A 14,450-nucleotide genomic window follows, 5' to 3' on the forward strand; every position below is an offset into this window, starting at 1 on the left:
TTGTGCTACAACCTTGCCAAAATAGGCCAGCAGGGAACAACAAACAAACAAAAAGCCCCTTTTCAGCCAGTCTACTTTGAAAAGCTTTTAGTGGCACTGCAGACGTTTCCACGAGACACTCTGCAAATTGTGCATCAGTGAATGGTCGGTCGGACTCCCGCACAGTCTGGCCCTGATTCACTCCAGAAATCCTCATCACGCATATTGGAAATCGAAATTTTCAACTTGTGTTCTTGTCTTTTCAGTGAGGCCCTAAAGTGGGCTACCAATTTTTAACATCTTAATGGGTTTTTAAAATGTGAGAGACGCTGCACTTGACTGGCCGACCGTTTAACAAGCAGATCGGGGATGAAAAAAAATCAGTCATAACACACCCTACACCACAGTATAATCTTTCAGAGACATCTGACAATCGGGCCGTTGCCTACTTTGACTGCAAGGGCAGATTTGGTCCGATTATCAGTATGTGTGAAGCGCACTTTACATACAGCATAAATGAGCCTTTTGACATTGAAGAGTCCTAAATGAAAAGCCTTGGTAATAACATGCGATCGGAAACACTGAACGGGTTTAACATTTATAAAAAATGCTCAAATTTGGCCTGATTGTTGATAAATTTGTACCTTATGTCTTAATTGTCTATCGTTCCGTTTAACGTCACAATCCAGGTGTTTGTGGCTCGGCCCAACTCTGTGTTGACCTGCACATTTGCCATCGTAGCTATTGAAGAGCTTTAACATTTACAATTGTCAGCCTATGCCCGTTTTCAGAGCTTTACTGGGGAAGAACAGCATTCTTTACACACCTTCAACGACAGCACAATCGCTCAGAATCGTCTTTCAGAGACAGCGGACAATCGGGCCTTTGCTGACTTTAATTTCAAGGGAGGGAAAATGTTCAAATTTGGCCTGATTGTCGTTATTCGTGTTCTCGACGTAATCCGCCTTGCTGTGTTCTGATGCAGGCCATGTTAAATTTGATTTAACCGATAAATTTTTTTACCGAGTTTCACAAAATGGGCCCTTGGCCACACTTTTGACTCCTGCCCAAGCTTCCTGCTCGATTTGTGCCACCGTAAATATCTCATCTTTCTAGATCTCCTTATTTAGTGCAGGTGTAATTAATATTGTGGCCAATTTCAATCAATGGCGTTCCATGAATACGAAAGCATATGACGCCTTGCCTGGAGCACGTGTTCCAAAAGACCTCTGCCGCCTCCGCGGATGAATAAATCCTCACAACTTGAATGAGCCGCCGCTCGCTTGTCGTCGTTCTGTCAAATAACAGCGGGGATGCCGTTTGTGTGTGGAGCTGACTCAAAATAGCTGCGTTACTTTATATTCGTCGTGATGACAGAATGTGTCTTCAGTGTAGCTCGCTCACGCTGGCTTTTATGAACTGTTGGACAACGCTCATCGACACTTGCTTAGCGAACGCTACTTCTAGCTCTCCAGTCATGCAAAGTGACAAATCCACGGGATTGACGGCGATTGTGTTACAACAAGCTTCGAGACGACAACTTTTGGGATTTGTTTCTCCACAAGGGACTAAGAAAATCCAGAATAAATAACATACAAATTTTAAAAAAACTAAATAATAATATAACATATCTAAAATAACAAATAATTGAAGAATTTAGTACACAGTGCATGATAGTGCATGATATGCTGCTTGCTACTTTTTTTTGGCTCAACTAGGAAATACGAAACGGGGCACTCACAATGAGAAACGTTTTGGCATCGAAACTATGCAAAAAGTAGATCAAAGTCAGACTAGCTGACTTTTTTTTGGTTAAAACAGAACATGATATGCTGTCTGCTGCTATTTCTTGCTCAACTTTATTCCTTTTTTATCTACAGCTTTGTTTTTTGGGCAAAGAAGCACAATGAGGCAGTAGAGCCAGTGTGAGTCTAACAGCTAAACAGCAAACTATTACAGTGTCATTTGAATTGAATACAGCTGTAATGATGAAAAAACAAATCTGGAAGTCATAAAAATTAAAAATAATTGGCCGGTGTCAAAACGGTGAATTTCATTGGATGTCTTTGTGAAGCCTTAAGAGAGGCTGTTTGTGGGTTTTATCAAGGATGTTTGCGCCCTGTCGTGTTTGCAGCCATGGGCTGACCCCATGATATTTATTCATCAACACACGCATGCACGCTCACCAAGACACCATCAGCACCTCCCAGCATGAACAAGACCCACAGTAGCAGACCCCAGGACGTGATAGTTATTTACATCAGCACACACACGGCCAGCACAAACAGACTCGCCCTGCGGCCTGTGTTATCTCGCTTAATGGCTTTATCTTGATGTCAGTCATGCGGCACAGATCCGCAGGCACAGATATCGATACATTTCCCCCCCCACCACCACCACCACCGTACATGTCCTATTCATTAATGCTGCCATCTAATCATAAGTTATCAGCGTTTGTTGGAAAGTCTACACTTGCACGTAGCACCGCAAGTTGCGGTTAAAAAAAGATCAGTTCTGCTCTGATGTTGGTGTCTGTGGGGTTATTTTTTAAAACCAGGTTGGATTTTGACCCAAAATGTGCAAAACGCTGGAACAAATCAATGTTTCTTTTGTCAGGACAGTGCATGATATGCTGCTCCCTTCTGTTTTGTGTGTACAGAAATGGACAGAAGGACTGAGGTCGGTCATTCACAACTTCAAGGCCAACAACGTGTGTCCGATGACTTGCCTGAAGAAGCAGTGAGTGCAGTTGGCAGCCAACTCGCATGCAGCTCGTCGACTAATGTGTCTAACTGCTGTGTGTCCTTGTCTTCAGCTGGATGAAAATGTGCGTCCTGACCAATGTTAATGGCAAGATTCCTGTTAGAGGGTAAGAGCCTATTGGCACTGAAGCCAGAACTCATTTCTATGCCACTAACTCCCCCCCCCCCCCCCTCCCTTTAAAGGATCACACGGACGTTTGCATCAGGCAAGACGGAGAAGGGCATCTTCCAGGCCCTGAAGGACCTGGGCCTTCCGAGTGGCAAGGTGGACTCTCGCATCCAGCCACGTGCAACCGTAGCGGGAATCGATCATGAAATATTTTTCATTTCGCCCACAGAACGACGAGATCGAACCCTCGGTGTTCACGTTTGACATTTTCTACGCGCTCACGCAGAAGATCTGCCCTCGCACGGACCTAGAGGACCTCTTCAAGAAGATGTGAGAATCCGTCTTCTCGCTTCTTTTGAAGACTTTCCTACACTTTGTGTTCTTGTTATTGTCGGGGACATACCTGTAATAATACAGTGGAACCTCTAAGAGGGAACACAATCGCTAGTCAACTTCAGACCCCATAGGAAATAATGGAACTAATAATACAATACGGAAGGATTGAGGATTCATTGTTTTGTTCTGATTTTGACATTTCTTCCCCATCGGAAGCAATGGAATTAGAAATTTCAAGGTCAAACTGTCGGCATAATAAAACCTTTATTAACTATGGAGGTCGTTTTAAGTACATTACTGCAGTACCTTCACTTACAAGTTAAATTCGTTCTGTGACCATACTGGTACTTCAGATCACTTGCATCTCAAATTATCTTTCACAATTAAAATTAATGGAAATGCCATTAATCCGTTCCAGTCTCCCCAAATAACAAAAATGTGTGTGTTTTTTTTTAAATGATGACAATAGCACTCTACAATATTGTACTGTATGAAACACACAGTAATAATATAATCAAATAGAGTGGACAGAAGAATTCAACAGTTTTTGCATCATGCTTTCATTTAATGGACATTGTGCTGCTCCTTCTGGTGCGTGTGCATTGGCCAATTAAGCTGCAGTAGTATTAGTCATTTTTCACAGAGCATTAAGAATATATGCCTGTGAATATTGTTGCAATTATAAAATCTGTTTTGCATTTTTGTGTTCAAATATCCATTGTTTAAAGATTTATAGTTACTGCAACATCTATGTTCGTTTTGTTAGCCCATCTATGGAGTATCACATTAAGCTTCCGGAGTTTCTTAAGGCAACGCTGGTTAAATACAATGTGCAAGTCTCCTTTATTTGACAGTCAACTAGAAGCAAGCAATAACCACACCTACTTTAGAGGTATTTTCTTCCCGCTTGTTGACTTTAGAGGTTCCACTGTAGCTAGTTTTTAAAGCTTCAGAACAAACCAACCAAAAATAAGTAGTGCCGTTGCGTTGCATTGGATTCACCTTAGCTTATCGGAACAATATTCCCGGTTACGTTATTCGCCTATTGCTGCATCCTGTTGTAAATAATGGTGACAAAAACATTGTTGCTGCCCCTGCTGCACTAACTAAAGAGCCTGTAACCCGCTTCTCCAGTTCTCCACCATTAATCGTCTGCTATCTAATGACATTTTCACCGGGGACTATTAGCCCCCCGCAAAAAAAAAAGCAAAAAAAAAAACAAAAGAAGAGCTTGTTTTTTCTAATAATGTGAACGGACTGCCTGCTGCGTGAACGACTGACTATTTCCAGAGGCCTAACATGTTTTGTTTTCTCTTTTCTAATCGATTCCTTTGCAGCAATGGGAGCAAAAGTGATTATTTAACAGTAGACCAGTTAGTCAGCTTTCTCAATGAAGTAAGCTCTTTATTATTCGTTAACTTTTCTGTGTGTGCGTGAGTGTGCGTGTGCCTTGCCTTCACCACCCTCATTATCTCCAATAGGACTCCATTAAGGAGGCTGTTTCACTTCCACGGGCAACATCCTCCAGTGCCACCTCTGCATGCCATCCCTCATTCTCTCCCCCAGTCCCCCTTTTCTCGCCGTCCTCCCTCCCGCCTCAGCCTAGCTGGTATCTGATGGGTGTTGCCACGGTAACTGGAGGGTAGAGGTTTCCGTCCTGTTGCTTCCCACTGGCTGTGTTATGTTTCTGTGGCCACCGCGCTGCACATGATACGACAGAGCACCTAGTTTTGATTTGGTGTAGCATTTGAATCATCATCCCCGTGTGCTGTGTGTCAGGCGTTTTTTAAAGAATGCTGTAACATAACGTGTAGGTTGCTCATCGTTTGATATTGTCGTGTTGACGTTCGCTCCCCAGAACCAGCGGGACCCGCGGCTCAACGAGATCCTCTTCCCGTTCTACGATCCCAAGAGAGCCACGCAGATTATCGAAAAGTACGAACGGGACGAAGCGCTCAAGAAGAAAGGTGAGGGAGGAAGGGTGAAACAAGAAGCAAGAATTATCTGGGCCATCTGTTCGTGCACAAATGAAACGACATGCAGTCGTGCCACATTGTTGCCACTAACACAGACTTGGACCACTCACTTTAGATCATAAAAAAGAAATCATTGTTACAATTAATATTTCTATTAAAGTTGATGAATTGTATATATTCTTGTATATTTTATCGTACTATTTGAACCCCAATCAATTTCAAGCTTTAATCCATTTTAGAAATATTTAACATATATTAATAACATCCATCCATTTTCTGTACCGCTTTATCCTCACGAGGGTCGCATATTTTTTCAAAATATATTTTTCTATTACTGCTTATTAAATGATACATATTATTTCATATATATATATATATATACACAACTATTATGTTATTAAAGCTATCAAAATGAATTATAACTATTCATTGATTTTGTTATTATTCTGAGTGTATAATAAGAATAACCAATTCCTAATTATAAAATCTGACTTTTTTTTACTCTACTAGATGACTAAATAAATGACAAATTAATGAAATGAATGAAAACAAAAACTGTGTATTATCTATAAACTAAGTGACAAATAATGTCCAAATTAATTGAAGTTGTATTTTAATACGAATTTGTGTTAAAATAAGTACTTTTTTTTACATTAAAATGTCCTTGCTTGATCAAAGGTTAAATGATTTCATGATGCAAAATCCCTGACAAAAAGAGTTTCTGAAATCTCTAATCTCCAGGCCACATGTCCAGCGACGGTTTCTGCCGCTACCTGATGTCGGACGAGAACGCGCCGGTGTTCCTGGACCGCCTGGAGCTGTACCAGGACATGGACCAGCCGCTAGCCCACTACTTCATCAGCTCGTCACACAACTCCTACCTGACGGGCCGGCAGTTTGGCGGCAAGTCGTCAGTGGAGATGTATCGCCAGGCCCTGCTCTCAGGATGCAGGTAGTTATTAAATACATGAATCCGCGATATAGCCTGAGAATGCAGATGTTGATTTTGCGTGTCAGATGCGTCGAGCTGGACTGCTGGGACGGCAAAGGAGAGGACCAGGAGCCCATCATCACTCACGGCAAGGCCATGTGCACCGACATCCTGTTCAAGGTGAGCGGCTCGTGGCTTTTACATGGTGTGTGGACACCCCCTAGTGTCGAAAGTGGGATATTACATCTGCCGTTGACTCCATCCAGGATGTAATCCAAGCCATCAAGGACACGGCCTTTGTTACCGCAGAGTTTCCTGTTATTTTATCCTTTGAGAACCACTGCAGGTATTTACACTTTGATGTTGTGTTTTTATGCGGTGTACACTGCTTCCGGAAAAGTATGAACAGCGCTTCACAATTTCTATATTAGAGCCTTTTTCCAAAATAGATTCATTGAATTCATTTTTTTCCAAATAAATTTCCTCTGACCATTGTTGAGATGTTTCTACAACTTAATTATGAAAAGTATTATTTGTATATTAAATTTCCCATCAGAATTCTATCCATCCATCCATTTTCTGAGCCGCTTTTTTATTTTTTTTATTTTTTTAAAATCTTTTAAAAAATAGAAATGTAAGAATACTTTCTGAATGTATTCTACTATTTGTAATACCTTTTAGTACTTCAACTGAGTTGACCAATTAAGATGTAGAAACATCTGAGTAATGATCAGTAGAGACACAATGCACTTTAGTTCAATTTTGAGCTTAATGGCAAAGGTTGTCAACACTTGTTTTTGGTAGTTTTCATTTGAAATACCATCCATCTATGCATCATCCAATTTCCCAAAAACGTTTTTCATGTTGTCATCATGGGGTGTTGAGTGTAGAATTTTGAGGGGGCGAAGAAACAAATGTTTTCCATTTTAGAATAAGGCTGTAACATAGAAGAAATGTGGAAAAAGTGACTCTCTGTGAATGCTGTATCAGCTGTAAAGCATGTCTGCTTATGTGCGTCCAGTAAACCGCAACAGTACAAAATGGCCAAGTATTGTGAGGAGATCTTTGGCGACTTTCTCCAGAAGCAGCCTCTGGACAATTTTCCGGTAAGCTCTCCTTCCTCCAGAACCCTTTCGGCCGCTCGCTACAATTTCACCGTGCGACGATTCCCTTTGCAGATCGAATCCGGTCGTCCTTTACCCTCGCCCAATGACCTGAAACGAAAAATCCTCATCAAAAACAAGCGCTTGAAACCGGAAGTGGAGCAGAGTAAGTACACGACGTGTAGAAAGCGTCTTCACTCCGGTAGCCTTCTTGTAGTTTAGTGTGTGTTTTAATGCGTCATACAGAGCAACTGGAGGCCTTCAAGAAGCACATGGAGGCGGGCGAGACCAACACCACCGCCATCATCATGGGAGAGGAGAACGAGGACGACACCGAGAACGGTTCGGCCAGCCTCATAATGACAACATCGAAAAATAGATTTTTTGCAACTCTTTCTGGATGCGCCGTACTACAGTCGCCCAGCCCCATACTGCGGTTCACTTTTGACGGGCTCGCTGTATTGCTGTATCGTGCATATCTAATTTTATGTCAAAGATTTTTTTGCTATATTGCAGGATTTTGCGGCAATTATTTTACCACACGGACCAATGTTACTGCAGACGTACATAGCAATAAGCATGAGCCAAGAAGATCGAGAAAGAGAATATCCGACATTTGGGATCATTTAACAGTTAAAAAAAAGAAGTTCTGTGTTCTCTGCCACTGAAGTAAAAGTTCCCAATGATGCGTTTGATGCAACGTGTTTTTTTGCAGTATCCCCCTTCTTCTCACTATTTTAAAACACAAAATGCTCCGGTTTGTTGTGTGCGTTGCCGCATGTCAAAAATTCAGCTCCAAACTCTTTGCGCAGGAGAAAAGGAGCCCGACGATAAGGACGTGACCTCAGACGCGCCCAGCAGCCTGTCGGAGGCGGCCAGTGACAAAGAGGCCAACAGTGACTCGCAACCAAACGCTGTGAGCACCATGAAAGTGGAAGAGCGTAGCAACAGTATCAAGAAGGTGAGTTTGATCCCCTTTTACTAGACCACATCCACCATTAATGTTGCTTCATACCGTGCTTCGTCCTCGGCTCGGGTTTTCAGGTGCCTGAAGACGAAAGAACGGAGATATCCGAGGCTACGGAAGCCGCCGACGTCACAGATATCTCCGAGGCGTCCGACCCAGACAACAACAAGAAAGTAAATGTGTGACATCACATACATCTGGACCAGCAGTACATGGGTCTAATCTAACGGAACTTCTTGTGTATAATGCACTTTTTCTTTATCCCAAAAATCCTCAAAAGTCAATAATATTTATTATAAATAGATATAGTAAAAGTTTGAAAATGTTGTCACAGTGAAAAGAGGTATGTGTGTTTTAGAACAGCCATCAATTAGTTTTAAAGCTGCAGTGTTAAATGTAAACACTAGGGTGCGACACAATATTAAATAACTTATTAAAGAATAAGTAAACCTCACTATTAATAATATTACTGATCAAAATTGATTAGAAAAACAAATTATGAGGGGGTCACCACTACCATTTATTACATACAAATATATCAACAGATGAAAAGTCATGGGTGCGCATTATACATAGGAAGAAGCGTGGAGTCAATTTTGGGGGTTCACATTACACTCGAGTGTATATTATACACGAGAAATTAGTAGTTTGTGTGTTTCATCAGGGTGGCGAAGGCTCCGAAGACTTGGAAGAGGCTCTGATCGCTCAGTACACGTACGTGGGCGCGACCACCAACATCCACCCGTACCTGTCCGCCATGGTCAACTACGCGCAGCCCGTCAAGTTCCAGAGTTTTGACGTGGCCGAGGGTGAGCTCGCAATTATCTCTTCACAAGTATCGTATTATCGCTGTTTGATTTGCTTTCCAATTGCTATTTCATTACATAGTATTCATACAGTAGCCATACAGTACATGAAACATTGTTTCATAAAACCACGATTTGACTGACTTGATTAATTGAAAATAGATCCTTTGTTGTGCTTAAAACATGACGTTAAATAGCCGAGCTTGTCACTACTTTGTTTATTATTTCTTTTCATTTACATGAACAACTATGTGTTTGGTGGACACAACCAGTCTAGATACTTAAAATCAGTTTTATTAGTAGTGTGCACAGAGTAGAATTCAAAAATGTGAAATTGCCATGAAGTTGAGTCACAGGGTTTTATCGTACAGCCACAATGTGTTTAAATGATCTTTGGTCATGTTCATTTTCTCGTTTAGAGAAAAACATCCATCACAATATGTCGTCTTTCAACGAGTCCGTGGGCCTCGGCTACCTCAAGACCAACGCCATTGAATTTGTCAAGTATCCTTTGAAATCTGGGTTAGTTAGTAAGTTACGACAATATTTCCCAAACTTTATTGAGCCAAGGCAAGCAAAAATTCCACAAACAGTATATATACGAAAATAATGATGATCTGCGGATACCCAGGTTAATTGTACCTTCTGCCATCTAGTGGAAGAGCATTTATAAAATCTAAAATAATACTAATCATTTTAGGACCAAATAAGTGACATTGTATCATTACACACCAATGTGCTGCGGCACAGTGGTTGGGAATCGCTGAGTTAGCAAACAGTAATAATCATGGAAAAGATTTTTTTTTGGTTTTGTGCTTTTTGCCATTGGATGAAACGTGTGAACTGTCGCTTGGCCTCACACAAACGCTCTCCCTCCAAAGGGACTGCTTGACCCAAGCTGTTCACACTAAAAATAGTCCTGCGGTGCATCTAATTTACGCGCACACGCACACACGCATGTGCTGCATCTTTGCTGGAATGTTCCTGAGCCCGAGCGCAGCTACAACAAGCGTCAGATGAGCCGTATCTACCCCAAAGGGGGCCGAGTGGACTCCAGTAATTACATGCCTCAGATCTTCTGGAACGCCGGCTGCCAGATGGTCTCGCTCAACTTCCAGACCCCAGGTACCGCATCACGCCACGCGGGGCCCCTGTCGACCTCGCACGCACATACACACACACAGGTTATAAATATACGCTCCCTTGACGGTTAAACACACAGGATGGACGAAATGTCCCTGAGAGTAAAATGTATGAGTCTCAAGGGCTGCAGGTGTGCTGTGATGCATGCTTGTGGTGCAGAGATATGTCCTTAATTAGTTCAACATTTGTTCATACACTATTTTGAAGCAATGTATCCCATTAGTCATGCAAATGGGAAAACGTTATATGCCACAGTCTCCACTTTGCCGCGCCGGCCTGCCCTCACTCTCCTCTCACGTAAAGAGACCTAAACACAGTACAGCCTTGTTCCACTCCATTTTGGTTAACTTAGCCTGTGCCTTAGCTCTAGACTCTCCGGAGTTATACCACACAGTCTCACGTTTGCTGCTGCAGTCTGCCCTTAGTCTCGTTTTGTAATAAAAAAGTATATCCTTAAAGAGGTAAACACAAGAGAGCCTCGTTCTCCTTCATTTATGCTATCTTAATCTGCACCTTAGCCCTGGATGCTGTGTATTTTACTCCCCAGTCTCTCTTTTGCTGCAGCAGACTGTCCTTAGTCTCTTCTTAAATAATAATTTTTAAAAAACACAACTCCTTAAAGACATAAACACAGGAGAGCATCGTTTTCCTCCATTTTTGTTAGCTTAGCCTGTTCGTTAGGGTTTTTTGTGCAATTTTGGATAGGTATTTTTTGGGGGGGGCATAATATGAACGTATATGAACGTCAATCTAGTGGTTAGCGCCTGTGCATCACAGTTTTGAGGCCTGTGTAGAGTTTGCGTGTAATCGGGCTTCCTCCCGCATTCCGAAAACATGCGTGTCAAGTTCACTGAAGACACTTCATCGTCCATAGATGTGAACGTGAGCGTGAAGGCTCGACTGTACGCTTCTATGCTGGGTGCCAGCCTGTTGTTGCACAGCAGCTGTTGCCCCGCCACCCGAGGCTAAAGGGTCTTCCGACATATGGCCCCTCCTGCAGCTGGCCATGTGCGAGGCCGGAGGCGCTGGCACGAGACGATGAGCGCGTTGTAAGCCTTTGCTATGCTTTTGATTTTTCTGTGGTTTTCCCTCCTCCTCCTCAGATTTGGCCATGCAGCTGAACCAGGGAAAGTTTGAGTACAACGGCTCCTGCGGGTGAGCGCATCTCCTTCCTTTCGCTCTGTCTCTCTCATCACTTAAAGCTTGTCACATCTCATTAGCGGTTGCCGTTGGTGACCGTAGCCGCCGCCTGGCCCTCCCCGGGGCCTGTAAGTGGTTTTCGGAGAAGTCATCTGTCTCTTCCTCCACCGATACCACCCCCACCCTGAGGACTCAGACTTCAGTGCTAATGCTGGAAATGTAATATGTGGAATATCCGTGGGAGGTCGCGGGGCTTTTGCCGAACAGCCATTATGTCTAATGGGACTCGGGTGCACAATGTCTCCCATTGAGATCTGTTAGGAAAACATGCACTGAAAGTGAAACATATCATTTCATTGATTTTTCTATTACTGTGTGCATCAGGTACCTGCTGAAGCCCGACTTCATGCGACGGTCGGACCGCATGTTTGATCCCTTCTCGGAGACGCCGGTGGACGGCGTCATCGCCGCCACGTGCAGTGTACAGGTTCGACATCAAATGTGATTCAGATGTATGCGTTTTTGCACTGCATCATCCCGAGAGACCTTTGCTATATATCGTCGACTTAAAATGACTCAAAGTACCTTCCAATGATGCCATGAGAGGTGAGCTTGACGCCACCGCAGAAGACTTTTTGATGCAGCACTTGGACTGACTCTCATTGGATTGTGCTGGGGTACCCAGTGTCACACTGAGCCTTTATTTACACTACATAGTCCAAGTGACACAATTCAAAATCTTTGCCTTTAAGTGTCACAATTGGCTTATGTGTCATTGCAGCGTAAAGTGAAAAAAACAAACAAACTAAAATACAGTAAACGTATGTAATTGGAAATCTTCAGATGGGACTCAATGCGAGCGCAGCTTCAAGGTGCAGATCGGATGGACCCCGTCATGTGTTTGCTTATAATTATGATTTTTGTTTGTCAGTTTAGATTCTCAGTCATTGTGGTAATCCTTAGCGGTTGAATCGTGGCAACTGGACTTTGCTTGCTTGTTGAATTTGTTGTTGTTTTTTTGTGTGACTTAGGCAATTGTGCGATGAGGCTCACGACGTGGTCTGTAATGCTGCATTAGAGGTGTATTTGTTATTAAGTAAGCAATAGAATTGCTGACCGGCATCACTTTAGTTTCAGTGTTATTTGGAAGTTACCCTCATTTGTATCAATGTCGGGAAGAGTCAGCCCAGGCCAATGAAACAATTCGTGTTATTTATGTATTATCGTTGACATTTGTGAAGTTATTTACATCTAATGTGTGATATGTGTTATTTAAAATGTACGTGGAAACAATTGAATACAGAGCGACGGAATTGGGCGCAGTGTAAATCCAGCCTTATTTGCGCCCATTTTCCTTTGGTAGTTTGTTCAGTAGTGGTAGTTACCGCACAAAATGGCACACTGCTTGGTCCTTCCCGACGCAGGTGTTCTCGGGCCAGTTCCTGTCGGACAAGAAGATCGGCACGTACGTGGAGGTGGACATGTACGGCCTGCCGACCGACACCATCCGCAAGGAGTTCCGCACGCGCATGGTGATGAACAACGGGCTCAACCCCGCCTACAACGAGGAACCCTTCGTCTTCCGAAAGGTACACCCGGGGAGGGGCCACGCGGCTGGGAGAGAACGTGAACTGTGTCGCTTGTGCGTGCGCAATAGTGCTACTCTCAGCACAATGAGAAGTCTCTCAGCTGTGACTGTGACTCCAGCTCCCCTTAACACACACCATCAATCACAGCCTCATGCAACACCACACACACACACACACACACACACACACACACACACAGTGGGCGCCGTCAGTGCGGGGCATCACAAGCTGCCGGCAAAATTCCTTTTGTCACATGTGCACACGCGGCCGCCAGGAAGCGACCAACACCTTGAAAACCTCACCTCGCGTGCGCAACACCGAAGACTCACGGGATGAGTCACGGCCAAGGCGGGGCGGCACGACGCCCCGCTTTGCCTCCGTTCATTCATCTCTCGTGAGGATTCTCTTATCTCTCTTCGCCGGGGGATTAATCATCCTCCGTTCTTTGTTCACTTATCTCGAGACTCTGGCTTCTCTCAAGGATGGGGTTCATTCCTGTACACACACAGACACACAAATATATTGATATCAATATACAAGATATACAGTACCCCAAGATGCGCTTGTTGTTATGGAGATGGCCTTGTCAGTCGTCAGATAGACTCAGTGTTTTGCTTCTATCACGGATGATAGTGTCCCTCTCTTGCTTTACTTTCAACACAATACAGTACGTACCACTCCTGTCGTCATGATCATCCAGTGGAACCAAGGGCTGGACGATTAATCGGGTTCAAACAAGTCATTTGAAATTCATTTGTCAGGACAATTTCTTTTGTCCCGACAGGATCTATTCCATCCACCGCAGGCTCAAACATGTAGGGATGTGTAAGCGTAAGAAAAAGGCTAGACAAAGTAGCATCCATTTTTACAGGTCGTAACATTGGGTTTTTGATTGACAGATGAGCAAGGCGTGGTTTGGAGAGTGGAGAGAATGGCTTGATGTTTCACCATTTTGAAGTCTCTTTTTATATACTTGGCGATTTTAAAAAAATTGTTTTTTTTAAATCATTCAAATTTGGAAGGTTTGTTAATAACACTCTTCTCTGTCAAATTAGGAAGAGAATTATTTTACTTTAGCATGACACTTATTTAATATTGTTCAATTGATTTAATTGAACCATTTGTTATATTTTTCCCCTCTGGGCTTTGATAAATTATTATTAAAATATGTAAAAGATATTTCTATTTAGAAAACAATAATAATTCAGAAAATATTCATCCATCCATCCATTTTCTGAGCCGCTTCTCCTCACTATGGTCGCGGGCGTGCTGGTGCCTATCCCAGCTATCACCGGGCAGAAGGCGGGGTACACCCTGAACTGGTTGCCAGCCAATCGCAGGGCACATACAAACAAACAACCATTCGCACTCACATTCACACCTATGGGCAATTTAGAGTCTTCAATTAACCTACCATGCATGTTTTTGGGATATGGGAGGAAACCGGAGTGCCCGGAGAAAACCCATGCAGGCATGGGGAGAACATGCAAACTCCACACAGGCGGGGTCGGGATTTGAACCCCGGTCCTCAGAACTGTGAGGCAGACGCTCTAACAAGTCATTCACCGTGCCGCCGAAAATATTCATATTTTGTAACAGTTTTTTTTGG

General features: G+C 43.2%; 1 protein-coding gene across 3 annotated transcripts in view; it reads left to right on the forward strand.

The window, feature by feature from the left end:
- LOC133468257 (1-phosphatidylinositol 4,5-bisphosphate phosphodiesterase beta-4-like) overlaps window positions 1–14,450 on the forward strand; it is a 50,277-nt gene that overhangs the window by 28,759 nt on the left and 7,068 nt on the right. For 2 of the 3 annotated variants that reach the window (XM_061753937.1, XM_061753938.1), the window contains exons 8-27: window positions 2,639–2,718; window positions 2,795–2,848; window positions 2,925–3,006; window positions 3,080–3,180; window positions 4,524–4,581; window positions 5,045–5,153; window positions 5,904–6,114; window positions 6,180–6,273; window positions 6,360–6,439; window positions 7,115–7,199; window positions 7,272–7,362; window positions 7,443–7,538; window positions 8,009–8,157; window positions 8,241–8,336; window positions 8,828–8,972; window positions 9,389–9,473; window positions 9,970–10,094; window positions 11,216–11,267; window positions 11,637–11,739; window positions 12,677–12,841. In XM_061753937.1, coding sequence (XP_061609921.1) covers window positions 2,639–2,718; window positions 2,795–2,848; window positions 2,925–3,006; window positions 3,080–3,180; window positions 4,524–4,581; window positions 5,045–5,153; window positions 5,904–6,114; window positions 6,180–6,273; window positions 6,360–6,439; window positions 7,115–7,199; window positions 7,272–7,362; window positions 7,443–7,538; window positions 8,009–8,157; window positions 8,241–8,336; window positions 8,828–8,972; window positions 9,389–9,473; window positions 9,970–10,094; window positions 11,216–11,267; window positions 11,637–11,739; window positions 12,677–12,841 — 2,061 coding nt within the window. Of the gene's footprint in view, window positions 1–2,638; window positions 2,719–2,794; window positions 2,849–2,924; window positions 3,007–3,079; window positions 3,181–4,523; window positions 4,582–5,044; window positions 5,154–5,903; window positions 6,115–6,179; window positions 6,274–6,359; window positions 6,440–7,114; window positions 7,200–7,271; window positions 7,363–7,442; window positions 7,539–8,008; window positions 8,158–8,240; window positions 8,337–8,827; window positions 8,973–9,388; window positions 9,474–9,969; window positions 10,095–11,215; window positions 11,268–11,636; window positions 11,740–12,676; window positions 12,842–14,450 lie in introns of those variants that run through there. The other variant, XM_061753939.1, reaches the window with a different exon arrangement.

This window comes from Phyllopteryx taeniolatus, chromosome 18 (assembly GCF_024500385.1).
Source record: "Phyllopteryx taeniolatus isolate TA_2022b chromosome 18, UOR_Ptae_1.2, whole genome shotgun sequence".
NCBI lineage: Eukaryota > Metazoa > Chordata > Actinopteri > Syngnathiformes > Syngnathidae > Phyllopteryx > Phyllopteryx taeniolatus.